We start from the raw sequence: 22430 nt of genomic DNA, 5'->3' as shown, positions 1-22430 counted from the left end.
CCTGTGTCCTGTCTGTAATCCTCTGGGTGATGTTATTGCTCATTTGACCCACAGAAGAAAGTTCCTCATCATCAAACAGAAATCACATGAGTGACAGATGCTGATCACTACAGTCCCTGCCCACAGCAAATAAATAGCCAGCAGGTATTACCAGAAATGCCAGAAAAAATTGCTATTCAGGAAACCTGTGCTACAGAGATCACTCCTGGAAAGGGAACTTGTTTTGCATCTGCTTCTTTATTTCTATTTGATAGGTGGCCTCTGATTGTGGTGTAGGGAGTTTGGTAAAACGATTCCTCAGCTGCAGGAATGTCTCTTATTCTGTGATGTTCTCCATCTGCCTTGACCCCAAATTCTTTGGTGGCTGGCATGTATAGTGGAAAGCAGAGGCAAAACCAACAGCCTGAGTATATATGAAAGAAACAGATGCCAAGGTGAGAGCAGAGTGACTTGGAAGGATAAGAAAAATGGGGAAAATGTCGTTTGCATTTCTTAGCATGCAATCTATTCCATTAAGGGAAGCAGCATGCAGTGGAAACAGTAAGTGGTGGAAGCACTGTCTTCTGAGACTGTTAAAACCAAAGCTAAAACAGGATGCCAGAATCCTGGCATGGTAGTGGTTGAAAGGCACCTCTGGAGATCATCCAGTCCAATCGCCTTGCTAAAGCAGGGGCACCCACAGCATGTTCCACAGGATCACAATGTCCAGGGGGGTATGGAGTCTCTCTCCAGAAGAGACTCCACAACCTCTCTGGGTTGGAACTAGATGGTCTTCAAGGTCCCTTCCAACCCAAACCATTCTATGAATCTTTCCCCAACCTGTAGCAGCTCCCCAGCTCAGGAATGTATCTGTAGATGTGAATGCTACAGGAAACAGATGAAGCCAGGGTGGATTACTTCCGACTTCTGGTAGGCCGATGCTGGGCGTTGTGTCAGAATCAGCATTTCTTTAATTAAAACCCGTGCTCTGTGAGCTCAGGCTTCTGGATTTTAACACTTGTTCATCTACATCTTTTGGCCTCAGCCTTCTGTGAAATGTCAGCCAAAAGAGCTTAGGTTCCTCTCAGGGGTTTAGCTAGCTTCGGTAAAGCAGTTTGTCCACGGTCAGTACTCCCCTTTGCTATTACTAACAATAAAGTCAGTAATTTATTGCAAAAAGAGCCCAGATGGGAGAAGGACATTTACTGGATTGCAATAGGGGCACTCAGTTTGTTTTGGAGAATGACATACTCTGTTTTTACACCTCATCAAACATCCTGACTGTGGTTCCTTGGCTCTCCAAATGCTGCTGTTGCGTCCAAAAATCAGTGAGTCCCAGTTTGCGGGCTTAGCCAAGAGGCCGAAAGGAGCTGTGAACTGCTGGTGTCTCAGTGGAGCAAACCACCCCATCAATCCTGGGAAAGGGAAATTTCTCGCTGTCTGGTTATCACATCTGACCAGAGGCCCACCAAGCGCTGAACAAACATTTCACTGTCCTTCCCAAACACAGATTTTTCCATGTGTTCACACTAAATGAGCTGTGCTGCTGCTTCAATGAAGAGTCATCAATAGGGCATTCGTGAAGGGGGTAAATGATACTCTATTTGTCCTCAAACACTTATTAGCACTCCTGTCGTTTGATGACACTAAGCTGGGAGGGAGTGTTGGTCTGCTTGAGGGTAGGAAAGCTCTGCAGAAGGACCTGGACTGGCTGGATTGATGGACTAAGACAATGAGATGAGATTCAGATAGGTGAGGTGCCAGGTCTTGCACTTGGGTCACACCAACCCCATGCAGTGCTACAGGCTTGGGGTGCAGTGACTGGAAACTACCTGTCAAGAGAGGACAGGGGTGTTGGTTGACATCCAGCTGAAGACAAGCCAGTGAGTGCCCAGGTGGCCAAGAAGAGCAACAGCATCCAGGCCTGGATCAGCAGTAGTATGGCCAGCCAGGCTAGGGCAGGGGTAGTCTCCCTGTACTCAGCACTGCTGAGGCCACACCTTGAGTAGTGCATTCAGTTTTGGAGCTCTCACTCTAAGAAGGATGTTGAGGTGCTGGAGTGTGTCCAGAAAAGGGCAAAAGAGCTGGAGAACAAGTCCTGTGAGGAGCAGCTGAGAAAACTGGGGTTGGTTTTGCTGTAGAAAAGGAGACTGAAGGGGAGACCTGGCTCTCCACAACTCCCTGAAAGGAGGTTGGAGCCAGGTAGGGAACAAGTGATAGGACAAGAGGAAATGGCTTCAAGTTGCACCAGGGCAGGTTTAGGCTGGACATTAGAAGAAGATTCTTTACTGAAAGGGCTCTCAAACACTGGAACAGGCTTCCCAGGAAGGTGGTTGAATCCCCATCCCTGGATGTGTTTCCAAGAGGCAGAGATGTGGTGCTGAGGGACATGGTATAGCCCCAGAGCTGGCAGAGTTAGAGCATGGACTGGCTGATCTTAAAGGTCCTTTCCAATCAAAATGATTCTATGACTGTTTTAGCCTCTTCCATGCTGCAATAATGAGTTTGAAGAGCTTTGTTAATGACAATGACTTTTCAGAGAGGCACACAGTTTAAACTGGATATTGAAATACTTTGTAACAGCTAGTGAGGCAGGTTAGGATATGTGATGTTAAAGAGGCATCTTGCTTTGATCATAGTTAAGAAAGATCATCATCTAAGCAGTTAATGTCAACTATTTTTGAGCTTTCTGGCACAAAGCAGCAGTCTGTGCAGAGTGCCAGTGCAGCATTCTGCTGCAGACAGAAATTTGAACTGGAATGTTCACACACAGATTTCACATTATATGGATTGGCTGAAACCCCCCAGTTTTAGCTGGAGGCAGCAAGGTCTGGGGCATTCACCTATTTATAGGTCTTGCACAGAGCTCATCAATGTTTTGGCTGGTGTGAGACTGGCTGATTTACAGCCAAATTCACCAGGGCAATTAATTTCTGCTGCTGTCTTTAGGCACGCACAAGAAGTGTTAATGGGGTCAGAAAAATTGTTAGGATGGCCTTTCCCAAAGGGATGTTAAACAATGAGCCAGCAACAGGTCTGTCCTCAGACAAAGGTGCAGCTGTCCTGCTGTGGATGGGAGGAGCAGGTGGGGACTTGGGAATGTAGATTCCCACATTACTCACCAATACAACCAAGCCTTTTTCTGCCAAGTGACAGAGAAGGAGCCCCAGCTCATAGTGTGAAGCACTTCATTAGGAGCCTTTGAGTCCCATGGCAGCCAAAATATGGGATACAGCTCAAATGAGGATGAGGACGCTCCAAGTTAACCCTTCTGCACCAGATGCAAGTGCAGTCAATGGGACTCAAGTAGCCTGGGACGCTGTGAATCATTTTCATGAGTTAAGGATTGGGGTATTTATGTTTTTTTTTAATGAGAGATTTCAACTGTTTATAGGCTGCAAGCTAGCTCAGTCCCACAGACAACTTTCTGCAGTACTGAACAAACTCAGCTGTGCCTTTGAGAGGTACAAATTTAAGAGGTGTATAAAGTAAGGGTGTTTCCAGATGTCCTTCCATCTTTAAATGACGTTTACAGCAATTATTCTGTTTATAAAAAGAGCCTATGGATGGCAATATCATATCTGTTTATACAACTAGGTTTCATACTTAGGTATGTAAGGATAGTCTCTAGGTGGGTTTTCCTGTTCTAGAATTAAAGAGAGCAATAAACATTTTGTTTTGCTTTCCATAAATAGGCTTATGTTACATTCTTCAGCAGCTGGAGAAGCTGTTTGGGTCATTTTCCAAGTGCAGTCCAGCCTGGATTAAGCATGTAGCATCAGGCTGGGTACCTCAACAGCCTCACTGGTCCTCACTGGAGGACAGGGAACTACTGGAGAGAGTGCAAAGGAAACTGCAAAGGTGCTGAGGGGCCTGGAGTAACTCTCTGAGAAGGAAAGGCTGAGAGACCTTGGGGCTGTTTAGCCTGGAGAAGAGCAGTCCGAGAGGGGAGCTGATCAATGCTGATCAATAGCTAAAGCGTGGGGGGCAAGAGGATGGGGCCAGACTCTTCAATTGTGCCTGTCAACAGGACAAGGAGCAATGGACACCAACTGAAACCCAGGAGGTTCCATCTGAACAGGAGGGAAAAACTCTTTGGTGTGAGGGTGCTGGAGCCCTGGAGCAGGCTGTCCAGAGAGGCTGTGGAGTCTCCTTGTCTGGAGAGATTCCAAACCCACCTGGACATTTTGATTGTGGGCAACCTGCTGTGGGTGACTCTGCTTTAGCAGAGGGGTTGGACTGGATGATCTCCAAAGGTCCTTTCCAACTCTTCTGTGATTCTCTGTTTTTCAGTAAACTTCATGGCTTTATGTGGTATTTGGATAAGGTTGACCTGCAGTCACCACTGCACCATGCTTCCCTAAAGTTCTTTGCAACCAGCAGGGACAGATGCATTAGTCATCATAGGTGCCAGCCAGATTGGATGAACTGGAAGCCCCTGTGAGGGCATTCAGGAGAGCAAAGTGCCCATCATCCTGTCTGCTACTGAACATCGTTCCTGATACCACTGGTGTTTACCACCTGCCTTCTTTGCAGCTGCAGTATCTGTTTCCATCTCCCATGCATCACACACTCCCATGCACGCAAGAGGAGCTACCCCAACAGCTTACTCATTGTTTCCCCTGCTTTGCTGTGGCCTAACGAGTTGGCTGCTGTGGGAGCTGCAAGCCTCTAGCCTTTTCATACACTGCTGGGGCTGATTTACAGAAGCCCTGCCTCTTCTCTGCTGAAGTCTTGGAGGATGTGCACCGCAGCTCCTTTCAGCTTGGGTACAATTCCCTTTTCTTGAGCTGTATCCCATGAATGTGGCTCTGTCTTGTGGGACTCACCAACAGCTTCTTCACAGCACAGTGCTGGATGGATCTGGTTGTTCAGTGCCTTAAAGCTGATGCAATCTTTTCCTCCTATGGAAAGTGAGAATGAAGTTGCCTAAATTAAGCAACTGCAATATCCTTGAAGGATAAAGCCTTCTTTCTGCTTTGAGATAGCTGGGTTTTACAGTGAGACTGCCACAATTGTGTTTTTTCTCCTGTGTTTACTGGCATAGGAATGAATGCACGATTGGGATTTGATGTACTTACAGCTTGACATTGTTCCCACAAATTGCTCAAATGAATCTCTCTGGGATTTTGAGCACCTTCTTTCCACTTCTCCTTGGGGTTGGGGACAGTCACAACACTGTCCCCAGACAAGGCAGAAAATACTGCCTTGAGCACAGAGGTTAAAAGTTGATCTGAGAGGGCAGACTCTTGTCAGCACTGTCACATCATCATCTCAGCAGGTCCAAGATCCAGCCCTTCAGATGGTCGGTTGTCCCTTTTGGTTAGGAGGGAGCACAGCTGTGAAGAAGGAAAACATGTGAGTCACAATTGGAGTGCTGCAAGAGCTGCAGTTCTCCCTTCCTCCAGCCAAGCCTGGCCTTCTTCTCATCAAAATATTTGGAGTTTAATTTGGGGAGGACAAAAGATTTTAGATGCAACATTCCACCAGTTTCTCCAGTGGATTACTGCGTTCTTTCATTAAAGCTGCCATCAGAAGGTGTTCTCTCGGAGGTGATGAGCCTGACTTACAACTTTTTTACTGGTATTTTAGACCCTGATTTGTGGCTTGCTGTGAAAAATGCTATAAATCATGGAGGTAGTGGTGAGGTTTGGTTGGGATTTTACCTGGTTGTTTTTCTCTAGTTGGATGATGGTATGAGCTCAATGCAGATACTGTGTGATGTCTCTGGACCTCCAAATATCTGTAAAACAGGGACAGTGTCTATAGAGTAGCAGTGAGAGTGTTTGCTGCTCCTCAGAATGTGTAACATACCTTCCTGAAGTAAATTATTACATCCAGGGAAAAGTCTGGAAGGGCAAATACTGACATTTGAGTTCTTAGCAGCTCTGAAAGCTCACTGCCCACCACATAGATAACATCTATAGACTGCTGCCTTCAAGCAGTAGCCAGGCTTAAACACTGAGGAAAGTAATGGTAGCTTTCTGGAGCTTTTGGGTTTGTGTAAAGTGCATGGAGGAGACATTTCAGGCATTGCTGCAGTTTAAATCCTTCATGTTTCCCATAATTTGTATAATCCCTGTGTTGCCCTTGGCATGCATGCAAGCTTCCTATAAAGCTGCTCTCTTTGGAAGTTTCATGAACAAGTCAAAGGAAGCATCTTGCTTGGCAGGCAAGACTTGAGAACTGACTCTCTGACTCTTCACATACCCATTGTTTATGCAGCTCAGTAACTTAAAGCAGCATACCTACCTTGAGAGAGTTAACCTTCTCCTTCCCTCATTCTTCCTAACCTGTACACAAAAGGACTTCAGCTGATCAAGGCTGCAAGCAGATTACCTTGAAGAGAGGGCAATAAACCACTGTAGCTTTGTTTTTCTTTTAAAATAGTAATCCTCAGAATAATCCTGAAGCTGTGTTCCAGAGCAAAGGCACAGCCCTTGCATTCCTGTAGTGTTTCAGTGGTGGTTTTCCTTAGGCAGGTTTCTCAAGCAGCCTGATGGCTCTAGGGAGCTTTTCCACATTTTGAGGCAGAGCCCAGGTGATCACAAACTGGTTCTGTGATGTGGCTGCTCCTGCACTTTCCATTAGCTGTGCTTTTGTGTGCTCTCACAAGAAAAAGAGCATTGGCTGCAACTCTCTTGAAAAGCCCACAGCAGCTTGGAAAGAACACATTGCATGGGATCTAATTTCTGTTGCACAACTGCTTATCCAGAGTTTGTCAGAGCAAACTAGCTCAGCCACTTCTCTGTTTTTTTCCCATGATGCAGTCTCATTGGTGCTACAGAGCGTCCCCAGGCAACCCCATTGCTCTTGGGAAGTAACTGTCCAGTTCTGGGTCCCTAAGTTCAAGAAGGAGAGGGAACTGCTTGAAAAGGCCCAGTGCAGAGTGACAAAGATGCTGAAGGAAGTGGAACATCTTCCTTATGAGGAAAGGCTGAGGGAGCTGGGGCTCTTTAGCTTAGAAAAGAGAAAACTGAGAGATGACCTCATTTGTGTTTATAAAGATGAGAAGGGCAAGTGTCAGGAGGATGAAGCCAGGCTCTGCTCAGTGATGTCCAATGATAGGACGAGGGGTAATGGGTGCAAGCTAGAGCAGAGGAGGTTCCACAGGAAACTAAGGAGAAACTTCTTCACTGTGAGGGTGACAAAATATTGGAACAGGCTGCCCAGAGAGGTTGTAGAGTCTCCTTCTCTGAAGACATTCAAAACCAGCCTGGATGTGTTCCTATGTGACCTGTTCTAGGTAATCCTGCTCTAGCAATGAGGTGGGACTGGGTGATCTTTTGAGGTCCCTTCCAACCCCTAACATTCTGTGATTCTGTGAAGAGCCTATCATCTCTCAACAATAGCCATGGATGATCACCAGATACTCCAGAGCTGTGGTTAAACATTCCTGAAATATCTAAGGAAAGCAGCATGATTTTGACAGAAGTTTTTGTGCTTAGTTGGGATGAACTGTCACAGTGCTCGCTTTGTCCAGGTCTGGTTTATTGTACATCCCTGAAAACTCATCTTGGTCATCAATTCCAAAGGAAAGCAAAGATACTGGGGAGTGTTACCTAAGGGTTTAACAATTTAATGACATGCTGCAGTCTTGCTGATTGGCATTATCTTAAATTCTTAATTCTGATCTTGAATTAAAGAAGCCAAAGCTCCGAACTCTTGGCCCTAGTATATGCTGTCATAGCCTTCACATGTACCATCTTACATTGCTTTGAAGAGCTTTCGTATGTCAATGACTGCCCTCTCAGTCTACCACAATCAAGGCTTGCTGCCCTAAAATGCTTTATCTTATCATATACACCTTATTAACATCTATTAGTATTGGTTTAACTTACCAGCTTAGACAGGAAGGCTTGGGACACTTCCTATTCACAGATTCACAGATTGCATTGGGTTGAAAGGGACCTTCAAAGGTCATCTTGTCCAACCCTCCTGCAGTCATCAGGGACAGCTCCAACTAGGTCAGGCTGCCCAGGGCCACATCTTCCTCCTGATGTCCAACCTAAGTCTGCCCTGCTCCCGTTTCAAACTGTTGCCCCTCATCCTATCACCACAAGCCCTTCTAAACAGTCCCTCTCCAGCCTCCTGTAAGCTAGGGATATTCAGATATTGAAATGTAGCTCTAAGATGTCCCCAGAGCCTTCTCTTCTCCAGGCTGAACAGCCCCAATGTTTTCAGCATGTCTTCACAGGAGAGGTGCTCCAGCCCTCTGATCATCTTGGTGGAAATGCCATAGCTCAGCTTCACTCTTCTAAATCCTAATGAAGGCCCAGGGTCTTCAGGCATTCAGGTGTACTAACTAATTTAAAAATATTACAGCTAGATGCACAAGGAAGAGCAGAATAGATTGAACAAGAATTGTCATTATTTAAAGATTTTTTTTTTTTTTTTATTTTGCTTTATTTTAGATTTTCTCAAGCAGACCACGTATGAAGTGGAGGCATTCCTAGAAGCCATTCAGTTCTTCCGGCAGGAGAAAGGCCACTATGGGACATGGGAAATGATAACAGGCAATGAAAAAGAGGTAAGAGAATATATTCCTGATCTTTTTTGGTTTGCTGTTGTTACTGCTTTGGATATGGCAGCTCTGAGGACAGTGAAAGTTGTAAAGCCTCTTGGAAAAAGCCAGCATTTTAAAAAAGAACATCTAATAGGTAGAAATGCCCAAGATTTCAAGATGCTTCTTGGTGCTGTGTAAGTGATAATTCCTTTTTAATAAACCCCATTTTGGGTTTGTTGCTAGAAGGTGAAAGAAAGTGTGCTGTGAACTAAGGTTGTTAGGTTGTGCTTAAAGGTAGGGATAACCACATTTCCACACAAAGCACACAGAATCACAGAGTGAGTATCATCGAGCCCAAGCCCTGATGAAGCAGGGTCACCCACAGCAGGTTGCCCACAGTCACAATGTCCAGAGCGTTGGGAATCTCTCTAGATCTCTCCACAACCTCTCTGGGCATCCTGATCCAGGGCTCCAGCACCCTCACAGCAAAGAAGTTTTCCCTTGTGCTCAGATGGTACCTCCTGGGTTCCAGTTTATCCTGTCACTGGGTATGACTGAGTTGAGTCTGGCCCCATCCTCTTGCTCCCTAACCTTTAGCTCTTGCCAAGCATAGATCTGATTCCCTCTCAGGCAGCTCTTCTCCAGGCTAAACAGCCCCAGCACACTCAGCCTTTCTTCCTCAGAGATGCTCCAGGCCCCTCATCATCTTTGTAGTTTCCACTGGACTCTCTCCAGTAATTCCTTGTCTGTGTTCAAGTGGAGAAACCAGAACTGGACCCCGAACTGCAGATGTGGCCTCAGCAGGGCAGAGCAGATTAGGAGGAGAACCTTCCTCAACTCACTGGCCACACTCTTCTTAATGCATCCAATGATCCCATTTGCCTTCTTGGCCACAAGGACACTCTTCTGCCTCATGGTGTTTCTCCAGCAGGAGTCATACATCTACCTCAATCTGATGACACAGGATCAGTTGGTGAATAAATGCAGTGTCTAAAAGAAGTCACTTGCTCATCTCTCGTACCACACATGCTGCTGTTTTAGTTCCGGTGACTGAGTGAGGCCAAAGGCCGCACACACCATGCTCAGATCCCATGGTCTGGATGCAGCAGATCCTCACTGTCAGCTGGGGCAGGCTGGGCTCTGTTTTCCTGTCTTCCTTGGCAGCTATTTTGCAAGTAAGAAACATTTGTCCTGCTGTTGCCACTACCTTTGTAACTAAACAGAGTACTTTTGCTACTTGTCCCAATCACAGGAGACAAGGCTTTGCAAGGAGCTGAACAGCAGCTAGACATAAATGTAGAAGAATCTCCTTAGTTTGCTTTTCCCCATGCTTTGGGAGTGAAGCTTTTAGTCCTGAGCAGATAAACCTGTAGACCTGCTTGTTGTGCCAGACTTCTGAAGTCCTACATCTTAACAGTCACACTTGAACACTAAACATTTGGGTATTTAAGCTCAGGGCCTAGGTCCATATTTGGGCATCTGAGTATGAAGCTTTGGCGCACTGATGGTAGCTGTACTAACTCCACCAATCTTTCTGGCATCACTCCAGATGTCTTTTAGTGAAATTGAGACATGATCTGAGCCCTGATTTATATTTTTTCCCCAAAGCACAGAGTACTCAGCAGCTAATATTTACTTTAGCACCAGCTGCTGGGTATTTTCCTTGATGAAATCTGGCTTCCCTTGGGAGGGGGAAAAAAAAAGCCTGATGCAGAGTTCACAATCCAGGGTTTTGTTCTAAGAAACCAGAGAATTCTACCTCTCAAATGGTGAAAAATGTGGAAACTGGAGAAGAATCTATAAACAGTATCTCTCCCAGTGCCATCGTGTCGGGGGCTGAAGTTTCCTGCTAACATCTGATAACAAATTCCTTAGGATAAGGAGTTCCACCCTTCCAGTGGAGGGAGCGAGGGTTTTTCTCTTCTCCCCTCTACCCCAAGTTATGGGGCTGTTAGAGTGCTAGTTTCATTTTATGCTTTATTTTTATCTTGCTTGCCAACTCCTTACTCATAACCCATATACCTTGAGAGAACTGTAATCAGAAGGCACCCAGGCTATTATCTTAGCAATAATTCATTCTGTAAGTATAGTGTGTTCTCATGCCTGTTCTGACCAAATATAAGCCTTGTTTTGGGCAAATATCCAAGCTAAGTGAATGGTCTGGAACTAGAAAGCTACAATTTGTTGCTGTAAAAATCTCTGCAGAATGCCAATAAATAATTGCCTGACATTCATCTTTAAGCACCAAGGCTCAACAGTGTCAGCTCAGGCAGTCCTGCAGCTCACAGCAACATGGATGTCACATCTGCCACTGCCAGGGCACTTGGAAGAAAACCTACTAAATATTTTCTTGTGTCATACAAATTCCTTTTCCTGGTTTTGTTTTTGCTCTTATTAACAACCCCCAGCACCAGTACAAATTAGGGGCTGACCTGCTGGAAAGCCACTCCATGAAGAAGGACCTGGGAGTCCTGCTGGGCAGTAAGTTATCCATGGGGCAGCAATGTGTCCTTGTGGTCAAGAAGGCCAGTGGTCTCCTGGTATGCATTAAGAACAGTGTGGCCAGCAGGTCAAAGGAGGTTCTCCTTCCCCTCTACTCTGCCCTGGCGAGACTACATTTGGAGTACTGGGTCCAGTTCTGCACTCCCCAGTTCAAGAGGGACAGGTAACTACTGGAGAGAGTGCAGTGGAAACTACAAAGATGATGAGGGGCCTGGAGCATCTCTGTGAGGAGGAAAGGCTGAGAGACCTGGGGCTGTTTAGCCTGGAGAAGAGTAGTCTGAGAGGGGAGCTGATCAATGCTGATCAATAAATAGATAAAGAGTGGGGAACAAGAGGATGGAGCCAGACTCTTTTCAGTGGTGCCTGTCAACAGGACAAGGGGCAATGGGCACAAACTGGAACCCAGGAGGTTACATCTGAACAGGAGGGAAAAAAACTCTTTGGTGTGAAGGTGCTGGAGCCCTGGAGCAGGCTGCCCAGAGAAGCTGTGGAGTCTGCTTGTCTGGAGAAATTCCAAACCCACCTGGACATTTTGATAGTGGGCAGCCTGCTGTGGGTGACTCTGCTTTAGCAGAGGGGTTGTACTGGATGATCTCCAGAGGTCCTCTCCAACCCCTACCATGCTAGGATTCTGTGATTACTAATGAAGGGTAAATTCATCTAGAGATGATATTTCTATAGATTAAATGCTGAAATAGGTGATTTAAATACCCCAAAGCCCTTCAACACAGGAATTTAAAGCAAATCCATCATTTCCAGATAGCTCAGATTCTTCAGAATATGTTTGAGCCCATTTTTTATTTGATCTGTTATGCTCCAGTTTGCATTTTTTGGGAGATGTTTTCTAAATGAGCCATTAGCTTAGTAGTCCATTGGTTTGGGTAAGTACTTTAGTCGATGCAGCTGAATCTGAGGCAGTGCTGCGGCAGAATCCGTAAGTTACATGAAACAACAATAAGTGGGGTATTGCATATTATGGGTATTTTAAAGGTATATGAATAAGTGGGGTATTGTGTGTTAGATTTCTGATTTATGCCCAGGAGCACCCCAGTTTGCACTACTTGGCAGCAGTCAGAGCCCTTTATTACTTATTTTGCTATCTAAATTCCTCCTGATGTGTGAGGCTGAATGTCACAAAGCAGTGGAAGCAATATAGACTCATAGACTTGTTTTGGTTGAAAAAGACCCCTAAGACCATCAAGTCCAACCATTCCCTAACTCTGCCAAGGCTGGTGCTAAACCATGTCTCTCAGCACCATATCTTTTAAACAACTCCAGGGATGGGGATTCAGCCACCTCTCATGGAAGCCTGTTCCAGTGTTTAGTAACCCTTACATGGAAGTTCTCCCAATGTCCAACTTAAACCTCCCCTGGTGCAACTTGAGACCTTTTCCCCCTCTCCTGTCACTTGTTATGTAGAAGTGTCCGACCCCTGCCTGGCTCCAATCTCCTTTCAGGGAATTGCAGAGGATGAAAAGGTGTCTAGGAACATCTGCTTATAGGTTTTCTATTCAAGAATCTGTAGGTGTTGGGAAGAGACTTCAATGTATGTGAATTCCACAATGTGGAAATTTTACTGGGTTTAGACCAGTACAATGATCTTTGACTGAAAAAAGTAATGGCTTGAAAACTCTCTCACAAACTCCAGCAGCTCTTTATTTTAACCCCTTTGCCTCAGAATTAGTCTGGAGCTAATGAATCCTTTTGATTATGTTATACATTGTTGAAAAAAGGTCAGACAGACTATAAGTAGAATCACAAAGGTCAGAAAGGTTTGAAAAGATCTCCAAGGTCATCAATTCCAACCATTAACCCAGCACCACCACCACTAAAGTGCCCCACCACCCACAGCTCACCACTAAATCGTTTCCCTCAGTGCCACATCTACAAGTGTTTTGAACACTTCCAGAGAATCAATTACTTGATTCACAGATTACCCACATTTCTGGCTTCCATTTCTGTCTCCTATGTCCTGTTTTTCCTGAGATTTTCTTCTTTTCTTATTTGGATGATGCTCACCTGAAAATGTGCTGGAGATCCACATTGGTACAGCCATAGATTTGGGAGTTTTGGCTCGTTATCTTCCTGTCAGAAGCAATCTTTGTCTCTCTTTGATGATACCTCCTCTGGGACAGTGTGAGCATCCCAGGAAAAGGGAGGTTGGGGAAGCTGCAGTCAGCAAACCAACTTGCCAAATATTTTTGATTTGCACATGGCAATTTCATAACTGCACACAGTAAATTTTAATGGGCACCTTCGTTCTTGTTTTGTCAGCTGTTGTGTGCTCCCTCCAAGTCTTTCAGTGAAAAATGCCTCAGGTGAAATGCTTCCCTTCAGCATACCTCACTCCGAGAAGGACATTGAGGTCCTGGAGTGGGTCCAGAGAAGGGCAATGAAGCTGGTGAAGGGTCTACAGCACAAGTCTTGTGAGGAGCAGCTGAGGGAACTGGAGTTGTTCAGCCTGGAGAAAACGAGGCTGGGGGGAGACCTTTTGGCTCTCTACAACTCCCTGAAAGGAGGCTGGAGTGAGGTGGAGATCAATCTCTTCTCCCAGGTAACAAGTGATAGGACAAGAGGAAATGACCTCAAGTTGTACCAAAGGAGGTTTAGGTTGGATGTCAGAAGAAAATTCTTCACTGAAATGGAGGCTGGAACAGCTTCCACAGGCAGGTGGTTCCATCTGCATCCCTAGAGGTGACCTGGCAGTGCTGAGTTAATGGTTGGACTTGATGCTCTTAAAGGTTTTTTCCAACCAAAATGCTTCTGCGATTCTGTACCTAACATTTCAAACCCAGTCCTTGGGGCAGTCTGGGGATAGCTAAGCCACTGTGTGTTTGAGGCTGCCCATGCTGGCCCATCACTCTGATTCAGATGCTCTGTGTTCAAGTGAAGAACAGTGTGTCAACATGCCATTTTTATCTTCTGACTATCTAGATCCTGAGCAACCTTGTGATGGAAGAACTCTTGCCTAACCTTCAGACAATGATCCTGCCTAAAATGAAAGGCAAGAGGAACGACAGGAAGCGTGCCTGGTTTGGTGTAAGTAATTGCTGCTGTTTGCAGAGCAGTTGTTTCCCATATCAGCTCTCTCTGCATGCTGATTATGATCTCTGCTTCTTAATATCATTTGGGTGTAGATTGTAGAAGAAACTTATGGCCTAGTCCAGCAGCAGGTGTCAGAAGGATTAAGTACCTTGAAAGAAGAATGCAGAGAGTTTGCAAAGACTCTTGAAGGAACCATTCGTTCAGACATGGATCAGATTCTGAACTCCAAGAACTTCTTAGCTGGGAAAATCAAAGGTTAGTGGAGGAACAGCTGTGTTCTGGAGCACACTGTTGTGTGCTGTTGTGTTGCTCAGATTACCAGATGTCATTGTTTTGAAATCCTTATTTTGAAAAATCCAGCTACTTTTCAGGCAACAAATGGTTTGGCCTCTGCTGTCTTTGATGGGAACTGATACCTGTGGCCACTGTGGCTGTGAAATTACCAAGGCTTCTCAGATTGGAACTAGAGCTGACAGGTTTTGAGTATCCTGATTAAAGATGCTGATTCTGCTTTCATTTTGACTTGGACAGCCTTATTTGTTGAAGATGAGCACAATTAAAGTTTTGACCTGATGTCTAGGAATGTGCCACAAAGCCAGGGTCTGGTTATGTGACAGATTCTTAGGCTATCAAGGAATGTTGATATGAGGTGGTTTTAAACTAATGAGAAGTAATTGTGATTTTGTTATGAATATAGAAATGAGTGTAAAAAGCATGCAAAGCATTAATTGAGATTGTCTGAGCTAGCAAATAAATAGCTGATCACTGAGGAGCTCTTTGGATGAAACTCAGGGCATGCTGTGGATATTCTCACATACCAGACTAGGATGCTTTCAGTACCAAGGTTGGACACCTCCTTTGAGTGTCACCGTGTCCATCCTCTGTGCAGACCTCCCAGGGTGTATCAGTACTTAGAGCTGCCCTTTCCTCTGCTCTCACAGTGCCCCCAAGCTGCTGGCATTTGATTAGCTGGGATGTGGGAAAAGATGTTTCATTATCATTCATAAAACTATAAACTCTCCTTTGATTACCCTCATCACCTGTGCAGAGGTGAGACTGCAGGGGAGAACAGGGAGTCAGGTCATTCACTGTAAAGTAAATCAGACTGCTTTTTCCACCATACTTCAAATGCGACCTTTGTATTGTTTGACACTCCAGCCACTGTTTCTGAGCCTGCCCAGAAGTGCTGCACAGAAAACATCCAGCCATTTCTCACATCCATATTAGAGGAGCTCATGGGTCCAGTGAGTTCTGGATTCACTGAAGTGCGCTCCCTTTTTGATAAAGAGGTTAACGAAATCATCCAGGACTTCCAGAAGACAAATGATATGACTAAGCTAAAGGAGGTAAGACAAAGATATTTTGGGAGGCTTTTGTATAGGGAAAAGAAGCTCCTAGCTAGAACTTGACTGACAGCAGTGTTTGCTTTCCCAGGTGGTAACATGTTAGGTCTTGGTTTTGTCATTTAGAAAGTCTGGTGGTGTTTGTGCAAGTAGAGTGTAGACAGCAGAATTTGGTTTAGGGCCACTGTTATGTTCTGCATTAAAAATTCACTTCTGGTTGCTCTCTCTCAAAACCTGTTCTCTCTCCACTGGAATGCAGAATGTGGATCAGCTGATGAATCTACCATTCAGCTCTGTGAAAATGGAGCCTTGCTATCTGAAAGTAAACCTCCTCCAGGAGCTCCTTCAAGACCTCAAGAGTCGCTTCAAGGTGTATCACATTGACTTTGTGATTCAGAGGACCCAGAACTTCATGCAAGAGGTACTGTAAAATCCAGTTTTTCCTCCTGGCAGAACAGGTTATGTTTGCCCTTCTAAGCTGCTTCAAAGGAATCTTGACAAAAGCTGTTCAAGAGTCCCAGAAATATCTCTCCATCAAAGCACAGATAACAAAACCTAAAAAAACCCCACAGCTAGAAGATGTTTGACATTTCTTGGGTTGCATGTGTGTGAATCTACCAGCAAGGCACAAAAAATTTGCACGGATCATGAATTTCCATGGTCTGAATTTTCAGTGTCTCAGCACCTGAGAAAGTTGTGCTTATAACCAGTGGGTTGGTTAAAATGTACTTGCAAGGGTTGATTTTTCAGGAAGGCTCTTAAATATGTTTCACCAAAATGGAAGGTCTCCTCCTCAGTACTTCATTTTCTGATTGATGTAAAGTATTCATGTTAGAAACATGCAATTATTTGCCTCTGGTGAGACCTCATCTGGGAAACTCTGAAGCACTCTGCACAGAAAAGACAGGAGCCTGTAGGAGCATAGCCAGAGAAGGCTATCCAAGGGCTGGAACCTCTCTGCTGTGAGGCCAGGCTGAGAGAATTGGGGTTGTGCAGCCCAGACAAAACAAGGCTCCAGGGAGACCTTCTTGTGACCTGACAGGACTTAAAGGGGCTGATCAGAAAGCTGGGGGCAGACATTGGAGCACGGCCTGTTGTGACAGAACAAGAGGTGATGGGTTGAACTAAAAGAGGGAGAACTACACTAGATCTAAGGAAGAAGTGTTTTACGCTGAGGGTGGTGAGACACTGTCCCAGGTTTCCAAGACAGCTGGTAAATGCCCCGTTCATGGAAACACTCCATGTAAGGTTGTCTGGGGCTCTGAGCGACCTGCTCTAGTTGCAGATATCCCTGCTTAGTGCAGGGGGTTGGGCTAGATGACCTTTAAAGGTCCCTTCCAACCTAAAAAATTCTGTGATTCTACTTGGGACACATCTCAGGATGTGGCTGCATGTAGATGCTTCAACCAACTTCACCTCTCCTGGGAATGGGTGAAGTGGCAACATCATTTCAGATAAAAAATAAACTCAACTTCTTTCCCCCCTCTAGTGTCTGTTGGTGGAGGCTATAATTTTGCTTTGGTTTTATTTCTTCTGGATGCCTGGCCAGAAGTCTATTAGGAGCTGGCCAGTAGACTCCTTTTGATTGCCAGATCACAAGGCAGATTTGGCCTTGCAGTTCTATGTTGAATCCTGTGCTTTTAATCCATAGCTGAAAAAAACTAAATAATCTAATTGGGAAATGGAGCTGGTCCAGTTCAATGGGGTGGGAGCTATGCACATGGAAAACAAATCTCTAGCATGGTGCTGGGATAGGGTTTTCTTAAAAGCAGCTCTTCTGAGTACAGCCCTGACCAGCAGCCGAAGAGTTACTGACAAATAGAAGTCTGATTTCATGTCGGAGTCTTTCAGGGGGGACCATTCCAAAATGCTGCCAAATAAAATATCTTGCAGTGAGTGAAGGCCATGAGTCAAGACAAAGAAGTAGACAAAAAGCAGATCCCACACAAACCAAGTGGTGTTTTTTACTGAGCAGAACACAAGTCAAAATTCAGAACGAATCAGTTAGAATTAAAGCACAAGTTGCTCTAAAAATGCTGGGTCTGCTTCTCTCTCTTTGAAAGGCTGGCCTTTTTCTCATCAAATGAGCAAATAGATTCACTTTGTGTCCATGGGATTTTATTTTATTAAAAAATGAGGTCAGGCATCCCTATACTAGAGCAGTCTTGACCTCAGAGAAGCATTTGGCTTAACTCAGTCCCAGATGGAGACTTGGATTCCTTGGCTTGGGAGCTTGGCATCCTCTAGTGGCCAGTGTTAGGAAATCTGGGAACATGAAGCTCCACTGGCATGAGCGAAACAGCTTCAGTGACTTTGCCAGAACTATGCCAATTTATGATCTGCTTCAAACAAAAACTGAAAACTTTCATCTTTTGATTAGCCTCAGACTTAACTCTACACTGATTTTTCTAATGTTTTACTAGTTTTTCTTGCACCCAGAGTCTTGCAGTGCATGAGTGTTGGTACAGTGGAGTAAACCACTATCAGCTCCATTTCTGTTTGTAAATAGAGTCTGCAGTCTAATCCTATGTTAACTGCAAAGTCAGGTATGAAAATTTGCCTTCAACTTTTGTCACTGCACCTTGAAAAGATTGCTGTCCAAGAAGGTATAGGGTGAGAAGCTTAAGTTGTGCCATGGGAGGCTTAGGTTGGATATTAGGAACAATTTCTTTCCTGTAAGAGTGGTCAGGCATTGGAGCAGCCTGCCCAGGGAGGTGGTGGAGGTGTTCAAGAAATGTGTGGACATGGTGCTTCAGGATATAGTTTAGTGGTGATGGTAGTTGGGTTATTCTTGGACTCGATCTTGAAGGGCTTTTCCAGCCTCAATGATTCTGTGGTTCTGTGTCTTATCCATAAGTAGGTACATATACATTTACAAACAACAAGAATCATAGAATCATTTAAGTTTGAAACAAAATTGTATTGGTTGGGAGTCACTTTCGGGATCATCAAGCCCAACCATTAACCCGCAACTGCCAGGTCATCACTAAACTGCTTAGCTACATTAGCAAACTTCCTAGTTCTGACCTACCTCAAGATAGAAGCTGAGGTAGTTCAATTTTCTTACTCTCTTGCATTAGGTAATCTTCTTTGGGGTTTCCCATTGCAAAACTGAGTGTTACAATTTGAACAAAATTAAGCCTTTCTTTCCCTTGACAGGGAAATGCTTGAAATATCTCTTGATTTTAGGCCTGTTATCCTTTCCCCATTTCATCTTCTTCATCTAGTTTAATGGCTTCTTTCTGTGTGTAGGAGTTTTCTGTTACTGGTCTTTAACAGATTGTTTTAATTATTATTTGTAGCTGATGGAAAATGCAGTTTATACTTTTGAGCAGCTGTTTTCTCCAAGTCGCCAGGCAGACTCAGCCAAAGTTGCAACAACCATTGAAAAAGTCAAGCTGAGAGTACTGAAGGTAAATGTAACATTGCATCATTTGCACCTTGGGTCCTGCCTTTTTGGATATTTAGAGTGTATTTAATGTATCTGAAAGAAAAGATTGCCTGCCATCCATCTGGAAAGGCATGAAGGCATTGAGATGCTGCAGCAGGTACAGAGAAGGGCAGCAAAGTTGGTAAGGGGTTTGGAGAGCGTGTCTTATGAGGAGTGGCTAAGGGAGCTGGGGTTGTTTAGCCTGGAGAAGGCGAAGCTGAGAGGTGATTTTAGAATAGAATAGAATAGAATAAACCAGGTTGGAAGAGACCTTCAAGATCATCATGTCCAACCTATCATCCAACACCACCTAATCAACTAAACCATGCAACCAAGCATCCTGTCAAGCCTCGCCCTGAACACCCCCAGCGACAGCGACCCCACCACCTCCTCAGGCAGCCCATTCCAGTGGGCAATCACTCTCTCTGTGTAAAACTTCCTCCTAACCTCCAGCCTAAACCTCCCCTGACGCAGCCTGAGACTGTGTCCTCTTGTTTATTGCTCTCTACAGCTCCCTGAAGGGAGGTCATAGTGAAACTGGTGTTTGCCTCTTCTTCCAAGGGGCTAACCACAGGAAACTACCTGTAGCTGCACCAGGGGAGGTTTAGGTTAGATATAAGGAAGAATTTCTGTGCTGAATGAGTCATCAGGCCAAGGAGGTGGTGAAGTCACCATCCCTGGAAGTGTCCAAGAAACAGTCAAATGTGGTACTTTGGGACATAGTCTAATGGTCATGGAGATGTTGGGTAGAAGGTTGGACTTGATCTCAGAAGTCTTTTGCAACCTTAATGATTCTATGATTCTTTGAAACAGTAGTTTGGTGGCACCTAGCAAAGTAACTCATGTAGGGAGTGAAAACTAGTTCTGGGTAGACACTTGTCAAAGTATTTCCATGTGCATCCCATTCACTGCAGTTAGATCAGCAGGAGGTGATACTCTGGATCTGGGTAAACAATTTTTTATTAGCTTTATAATGAGCCTGCCCCTAGAATTTGTTGCTCTCAGGAGAGGCAGTGCTGGAATACCTGGAGGGGGCAATCACGGGGCTGTTTCAAGTCTAGGTGTAAAGAAAATGAAGGGAGAGAGATTCCAGAAAACTAGATTTTAGGGTATTTTTGTAAAAGCTGGAATAACCTGCATGGGAATTCAGACCCTTGTGATGTGGTTTCATTTGGGTTTCACCAGCTACAGGATAACAAGAACCAGTTCCTCCCATGAGTGATTAATAACTCAGAACACGTTTGGGCTTGTTTCTCTTTCTGCCTGCCCTGACAGCAATACGATTATGACAGCAGCACTATCCGGAAGAAGATCTTTCAAGAAGCACTGGTCCAGATTACCTTGCCCACCATGCAGAAGACACTGGCTTCAACATGCAAACCAGTAGGTTTCTGTGATAAACCCCCCCACTCTGTGTGATTAAAGAAAGCACAACTGTTTCTGTGATTAATAAAAGGTAGGGAAGGATTAGTACCTTGGCAGTAAATCCTTAGCTCTGTAAAGCTGTTTTCTCTCAGGCAGTTGTGCAGACTGGCTGCCTGCTTGGCCAGATGATGCTTATATTTCCCAGTTTCTGGACTGGGAAGCTTCCAGCAAACAGAGAAATTGTAGACATAGCTTTCTCCATGATAGTTGCAGACCTTTGCCCCATCCCCTTTTAATCTCTTCCCTAGAGATTTGAAGTCCCTTCAAAGTGGACCCCACTTGACAGTTACAATTGTAGGTTATGAGCTCCTCTTTGTGTTCAGCAGCCCTGAAGTCTCCTCAGCCCGTGAGTAGAGGGCACTTTCTTCTTCAGCAGCACCCTGAGCATACCCAGCATCTGCCAATGGCCTCCTTCAATGCCAAATACCTGCTTGGGCAGCAGGACCAGCAAGCAGGCAGGCTGTGCACTTGCTTTCATTAATTTTAAATGGAAGAAATTGCATCAGCCTCCAGGAAACCAACCTGCAGACATGATCTCTGTTGCCCTTAGTCCTGGGGGTAGGTTAATACTCAACAAATGTGGCTACCAGAGTTTCATGGAGATGTTATCAGTGTGGCTGCATCAGGGGCCAGCTGGAATGCTGTTCACATCGCCTCCAAATAAATAATCTGTGCCCTTTTTCAAGCCCCTGCATATCCTCCTGCATTCTCACTCTGCTTGCTGAAAGGTGGCTGCCCTAAGCCATCCCAGCCTTTCTGCCCTTTTATTTCCCTTGATGTTCATCAGTTCCCAGAGGCTGTAAGCTCTTACCTACAGTGTGCTGCTCTCACTGATGCCCTCCAGCTTGCTTCAGTTTCAAAACCAAGTTTAAAACTATGCATTTTGCCAAGTTATGCTTTGTGAGGCCTTGGGTATGGACTATTACAATTTACAACTTTCAAACATATTTAAACCCACTCTCTTCTGTATGTCATTCTGTTTTCTTCACTATCTCCCAAATAATAGTCCCTTGTAGAGTGTCAGCAGTTCATTCAATATACAGCATCTACACACAGAGGCAAGCATTTCATCACCTTGAATGTGTGGAGAGAGGGCGAGTCCCACATGGTGACACTGTCATACAGTATGGAGGAAGTGGTGGAAGTGGTGCAAACTTCCCACCAACCCTCTGTTTCATTTCCCACAAGCCTTTTGTGTTTGTGCCTCTGTAGAAATGAGCAGCTAGCTTATGGCTGGGCACAGACCTGCCCAGTCAAGCCTTTACCTCAAAACCTCCAGATGTTTGTACATAGGCACCTCTTCTAGAAGTAGGCAGAGGTCACTTAATTTACTTTTTATAGACAACCCAGCAGCTGCTCAGTGATAATGACTCAGTTATTGTCTGGACAGCCTGTTGTATGTAAATTCAGTAAGCTAAAAATGGTACACACCTATTAGAAAAACAGAACCAAACCCTGTGTTCTCCTCCCATGCTCATCATGGACTCACCTCCTTGGACAAACAGCCAGTGAGGCACTTCCTCACCAAGTATTTATTGCAGAGGTGTTCAGTATAGGACAGATGACAGCAATCCATAGAGCATTTAAATGTGCAAGAGTGCTGTTTGATAAATACATCATAGATTGTGAAGATACAGAGTTTGTTTAGTCACAGTTCAAACAGTTCAGGAACATGGCAGGACCTGCTTGACATCATCTCCAAAGTGCTCTGCTGAAGGAGAACTGTCAGAATCTCTCAGATTTGTGACTGTCCTTTTCTTGTGTGCCTGCACAGGAGCTGCAGAAGTATGAGCAGTTCATTTTTGCTGACTACACTAATATGATCCAAGTGGAGAATGTGTATGAAGAGATTTTGTATCAAACACTGCTTGAGGAAGCCCTGAAAGGTGAGGACATTCTTGAGAGGACAGCAATTTTTGCTGTTGACACCTGAGCTTCCCTGAGCTCCCGAGCTTCCTGGAGTCTCACCCGGCTGTTTCAGACCCAGGTCCCACTTTCCTGAGGACTGGTGGTTACAATGCTATAGTGTTTGAATTCAGCTCACTTGTGGCAAGCCCTGAAATCTGAATTATGGGGCAACTTTGCTAAACCTGGGAAGCTCAGAGCTATAGCTTGGCAAAGGCCTATTGCTAACAAAAGGTAATTACACAAACTTCATTCCATTTTGATTCCCTAGGCCAAGGAGTGAAGTTATGTCCTT

The 22430-nt window shown here is 44.9% G+C and overlaps 1 protein-coding gene across 1 annotated transcript in view; it reads left to right on the top strand.

Moving 5' to 3' along the window:
* NIBAN1 (niban apoptosis regulator 1) overlaps positions 1-22430 on the top strand; it is a 68640-nt gene that overhangs the window by 42916 nt on the left and 3294 nt on the right. Inside the window, exons 6-13 of the mRNA XM_054165419.1 lie at positions 8394-8509; positions 13922-14026; positions 14125-14287; positions 15191-15378; positions 15635-15796; positions 18678-18788; positions 20081-20188; positions 22005-22116. Of these exons, the coding sequence (XP_054021394.1) occupies positions 8394-8509; positions 13922-14026; positions 14125-14287; positions 15191-15378; positions 15635-15796; positions 18678-18788; positions 20081-20188; positions 22005-22116 (1065 nt within the window). The remainder of the gene's footprint in view (positions 1-8393; positions 8510-13921; positions 14027-14124; positions 14288-15190; positions 15379-15634; positions 15797-18677; positions 18789-20080; positions 20189-22004; positions 22117-22430) is intronic.

Source organism: Dryobates pubescens, chromosome 11, assembly GCF_014839835.1.
Source record: "Dryobates pubescens isolate bDryPub1 chromosome 11, bDryPub1.pri, whole genome shotgun sequence".
In the NCBI taxonomy this organism is placed as follows: Eukaryota; Metazoa; Chordata; class Aves; order Piciformes; family Picidae; genus Dryobates; species Dryobates pubescens.
The sequence above is the reverse complement of the archived record's forward strand: the minus strand, read 5'-3'. Positions and strand labels throughout refer to the sequence as shown.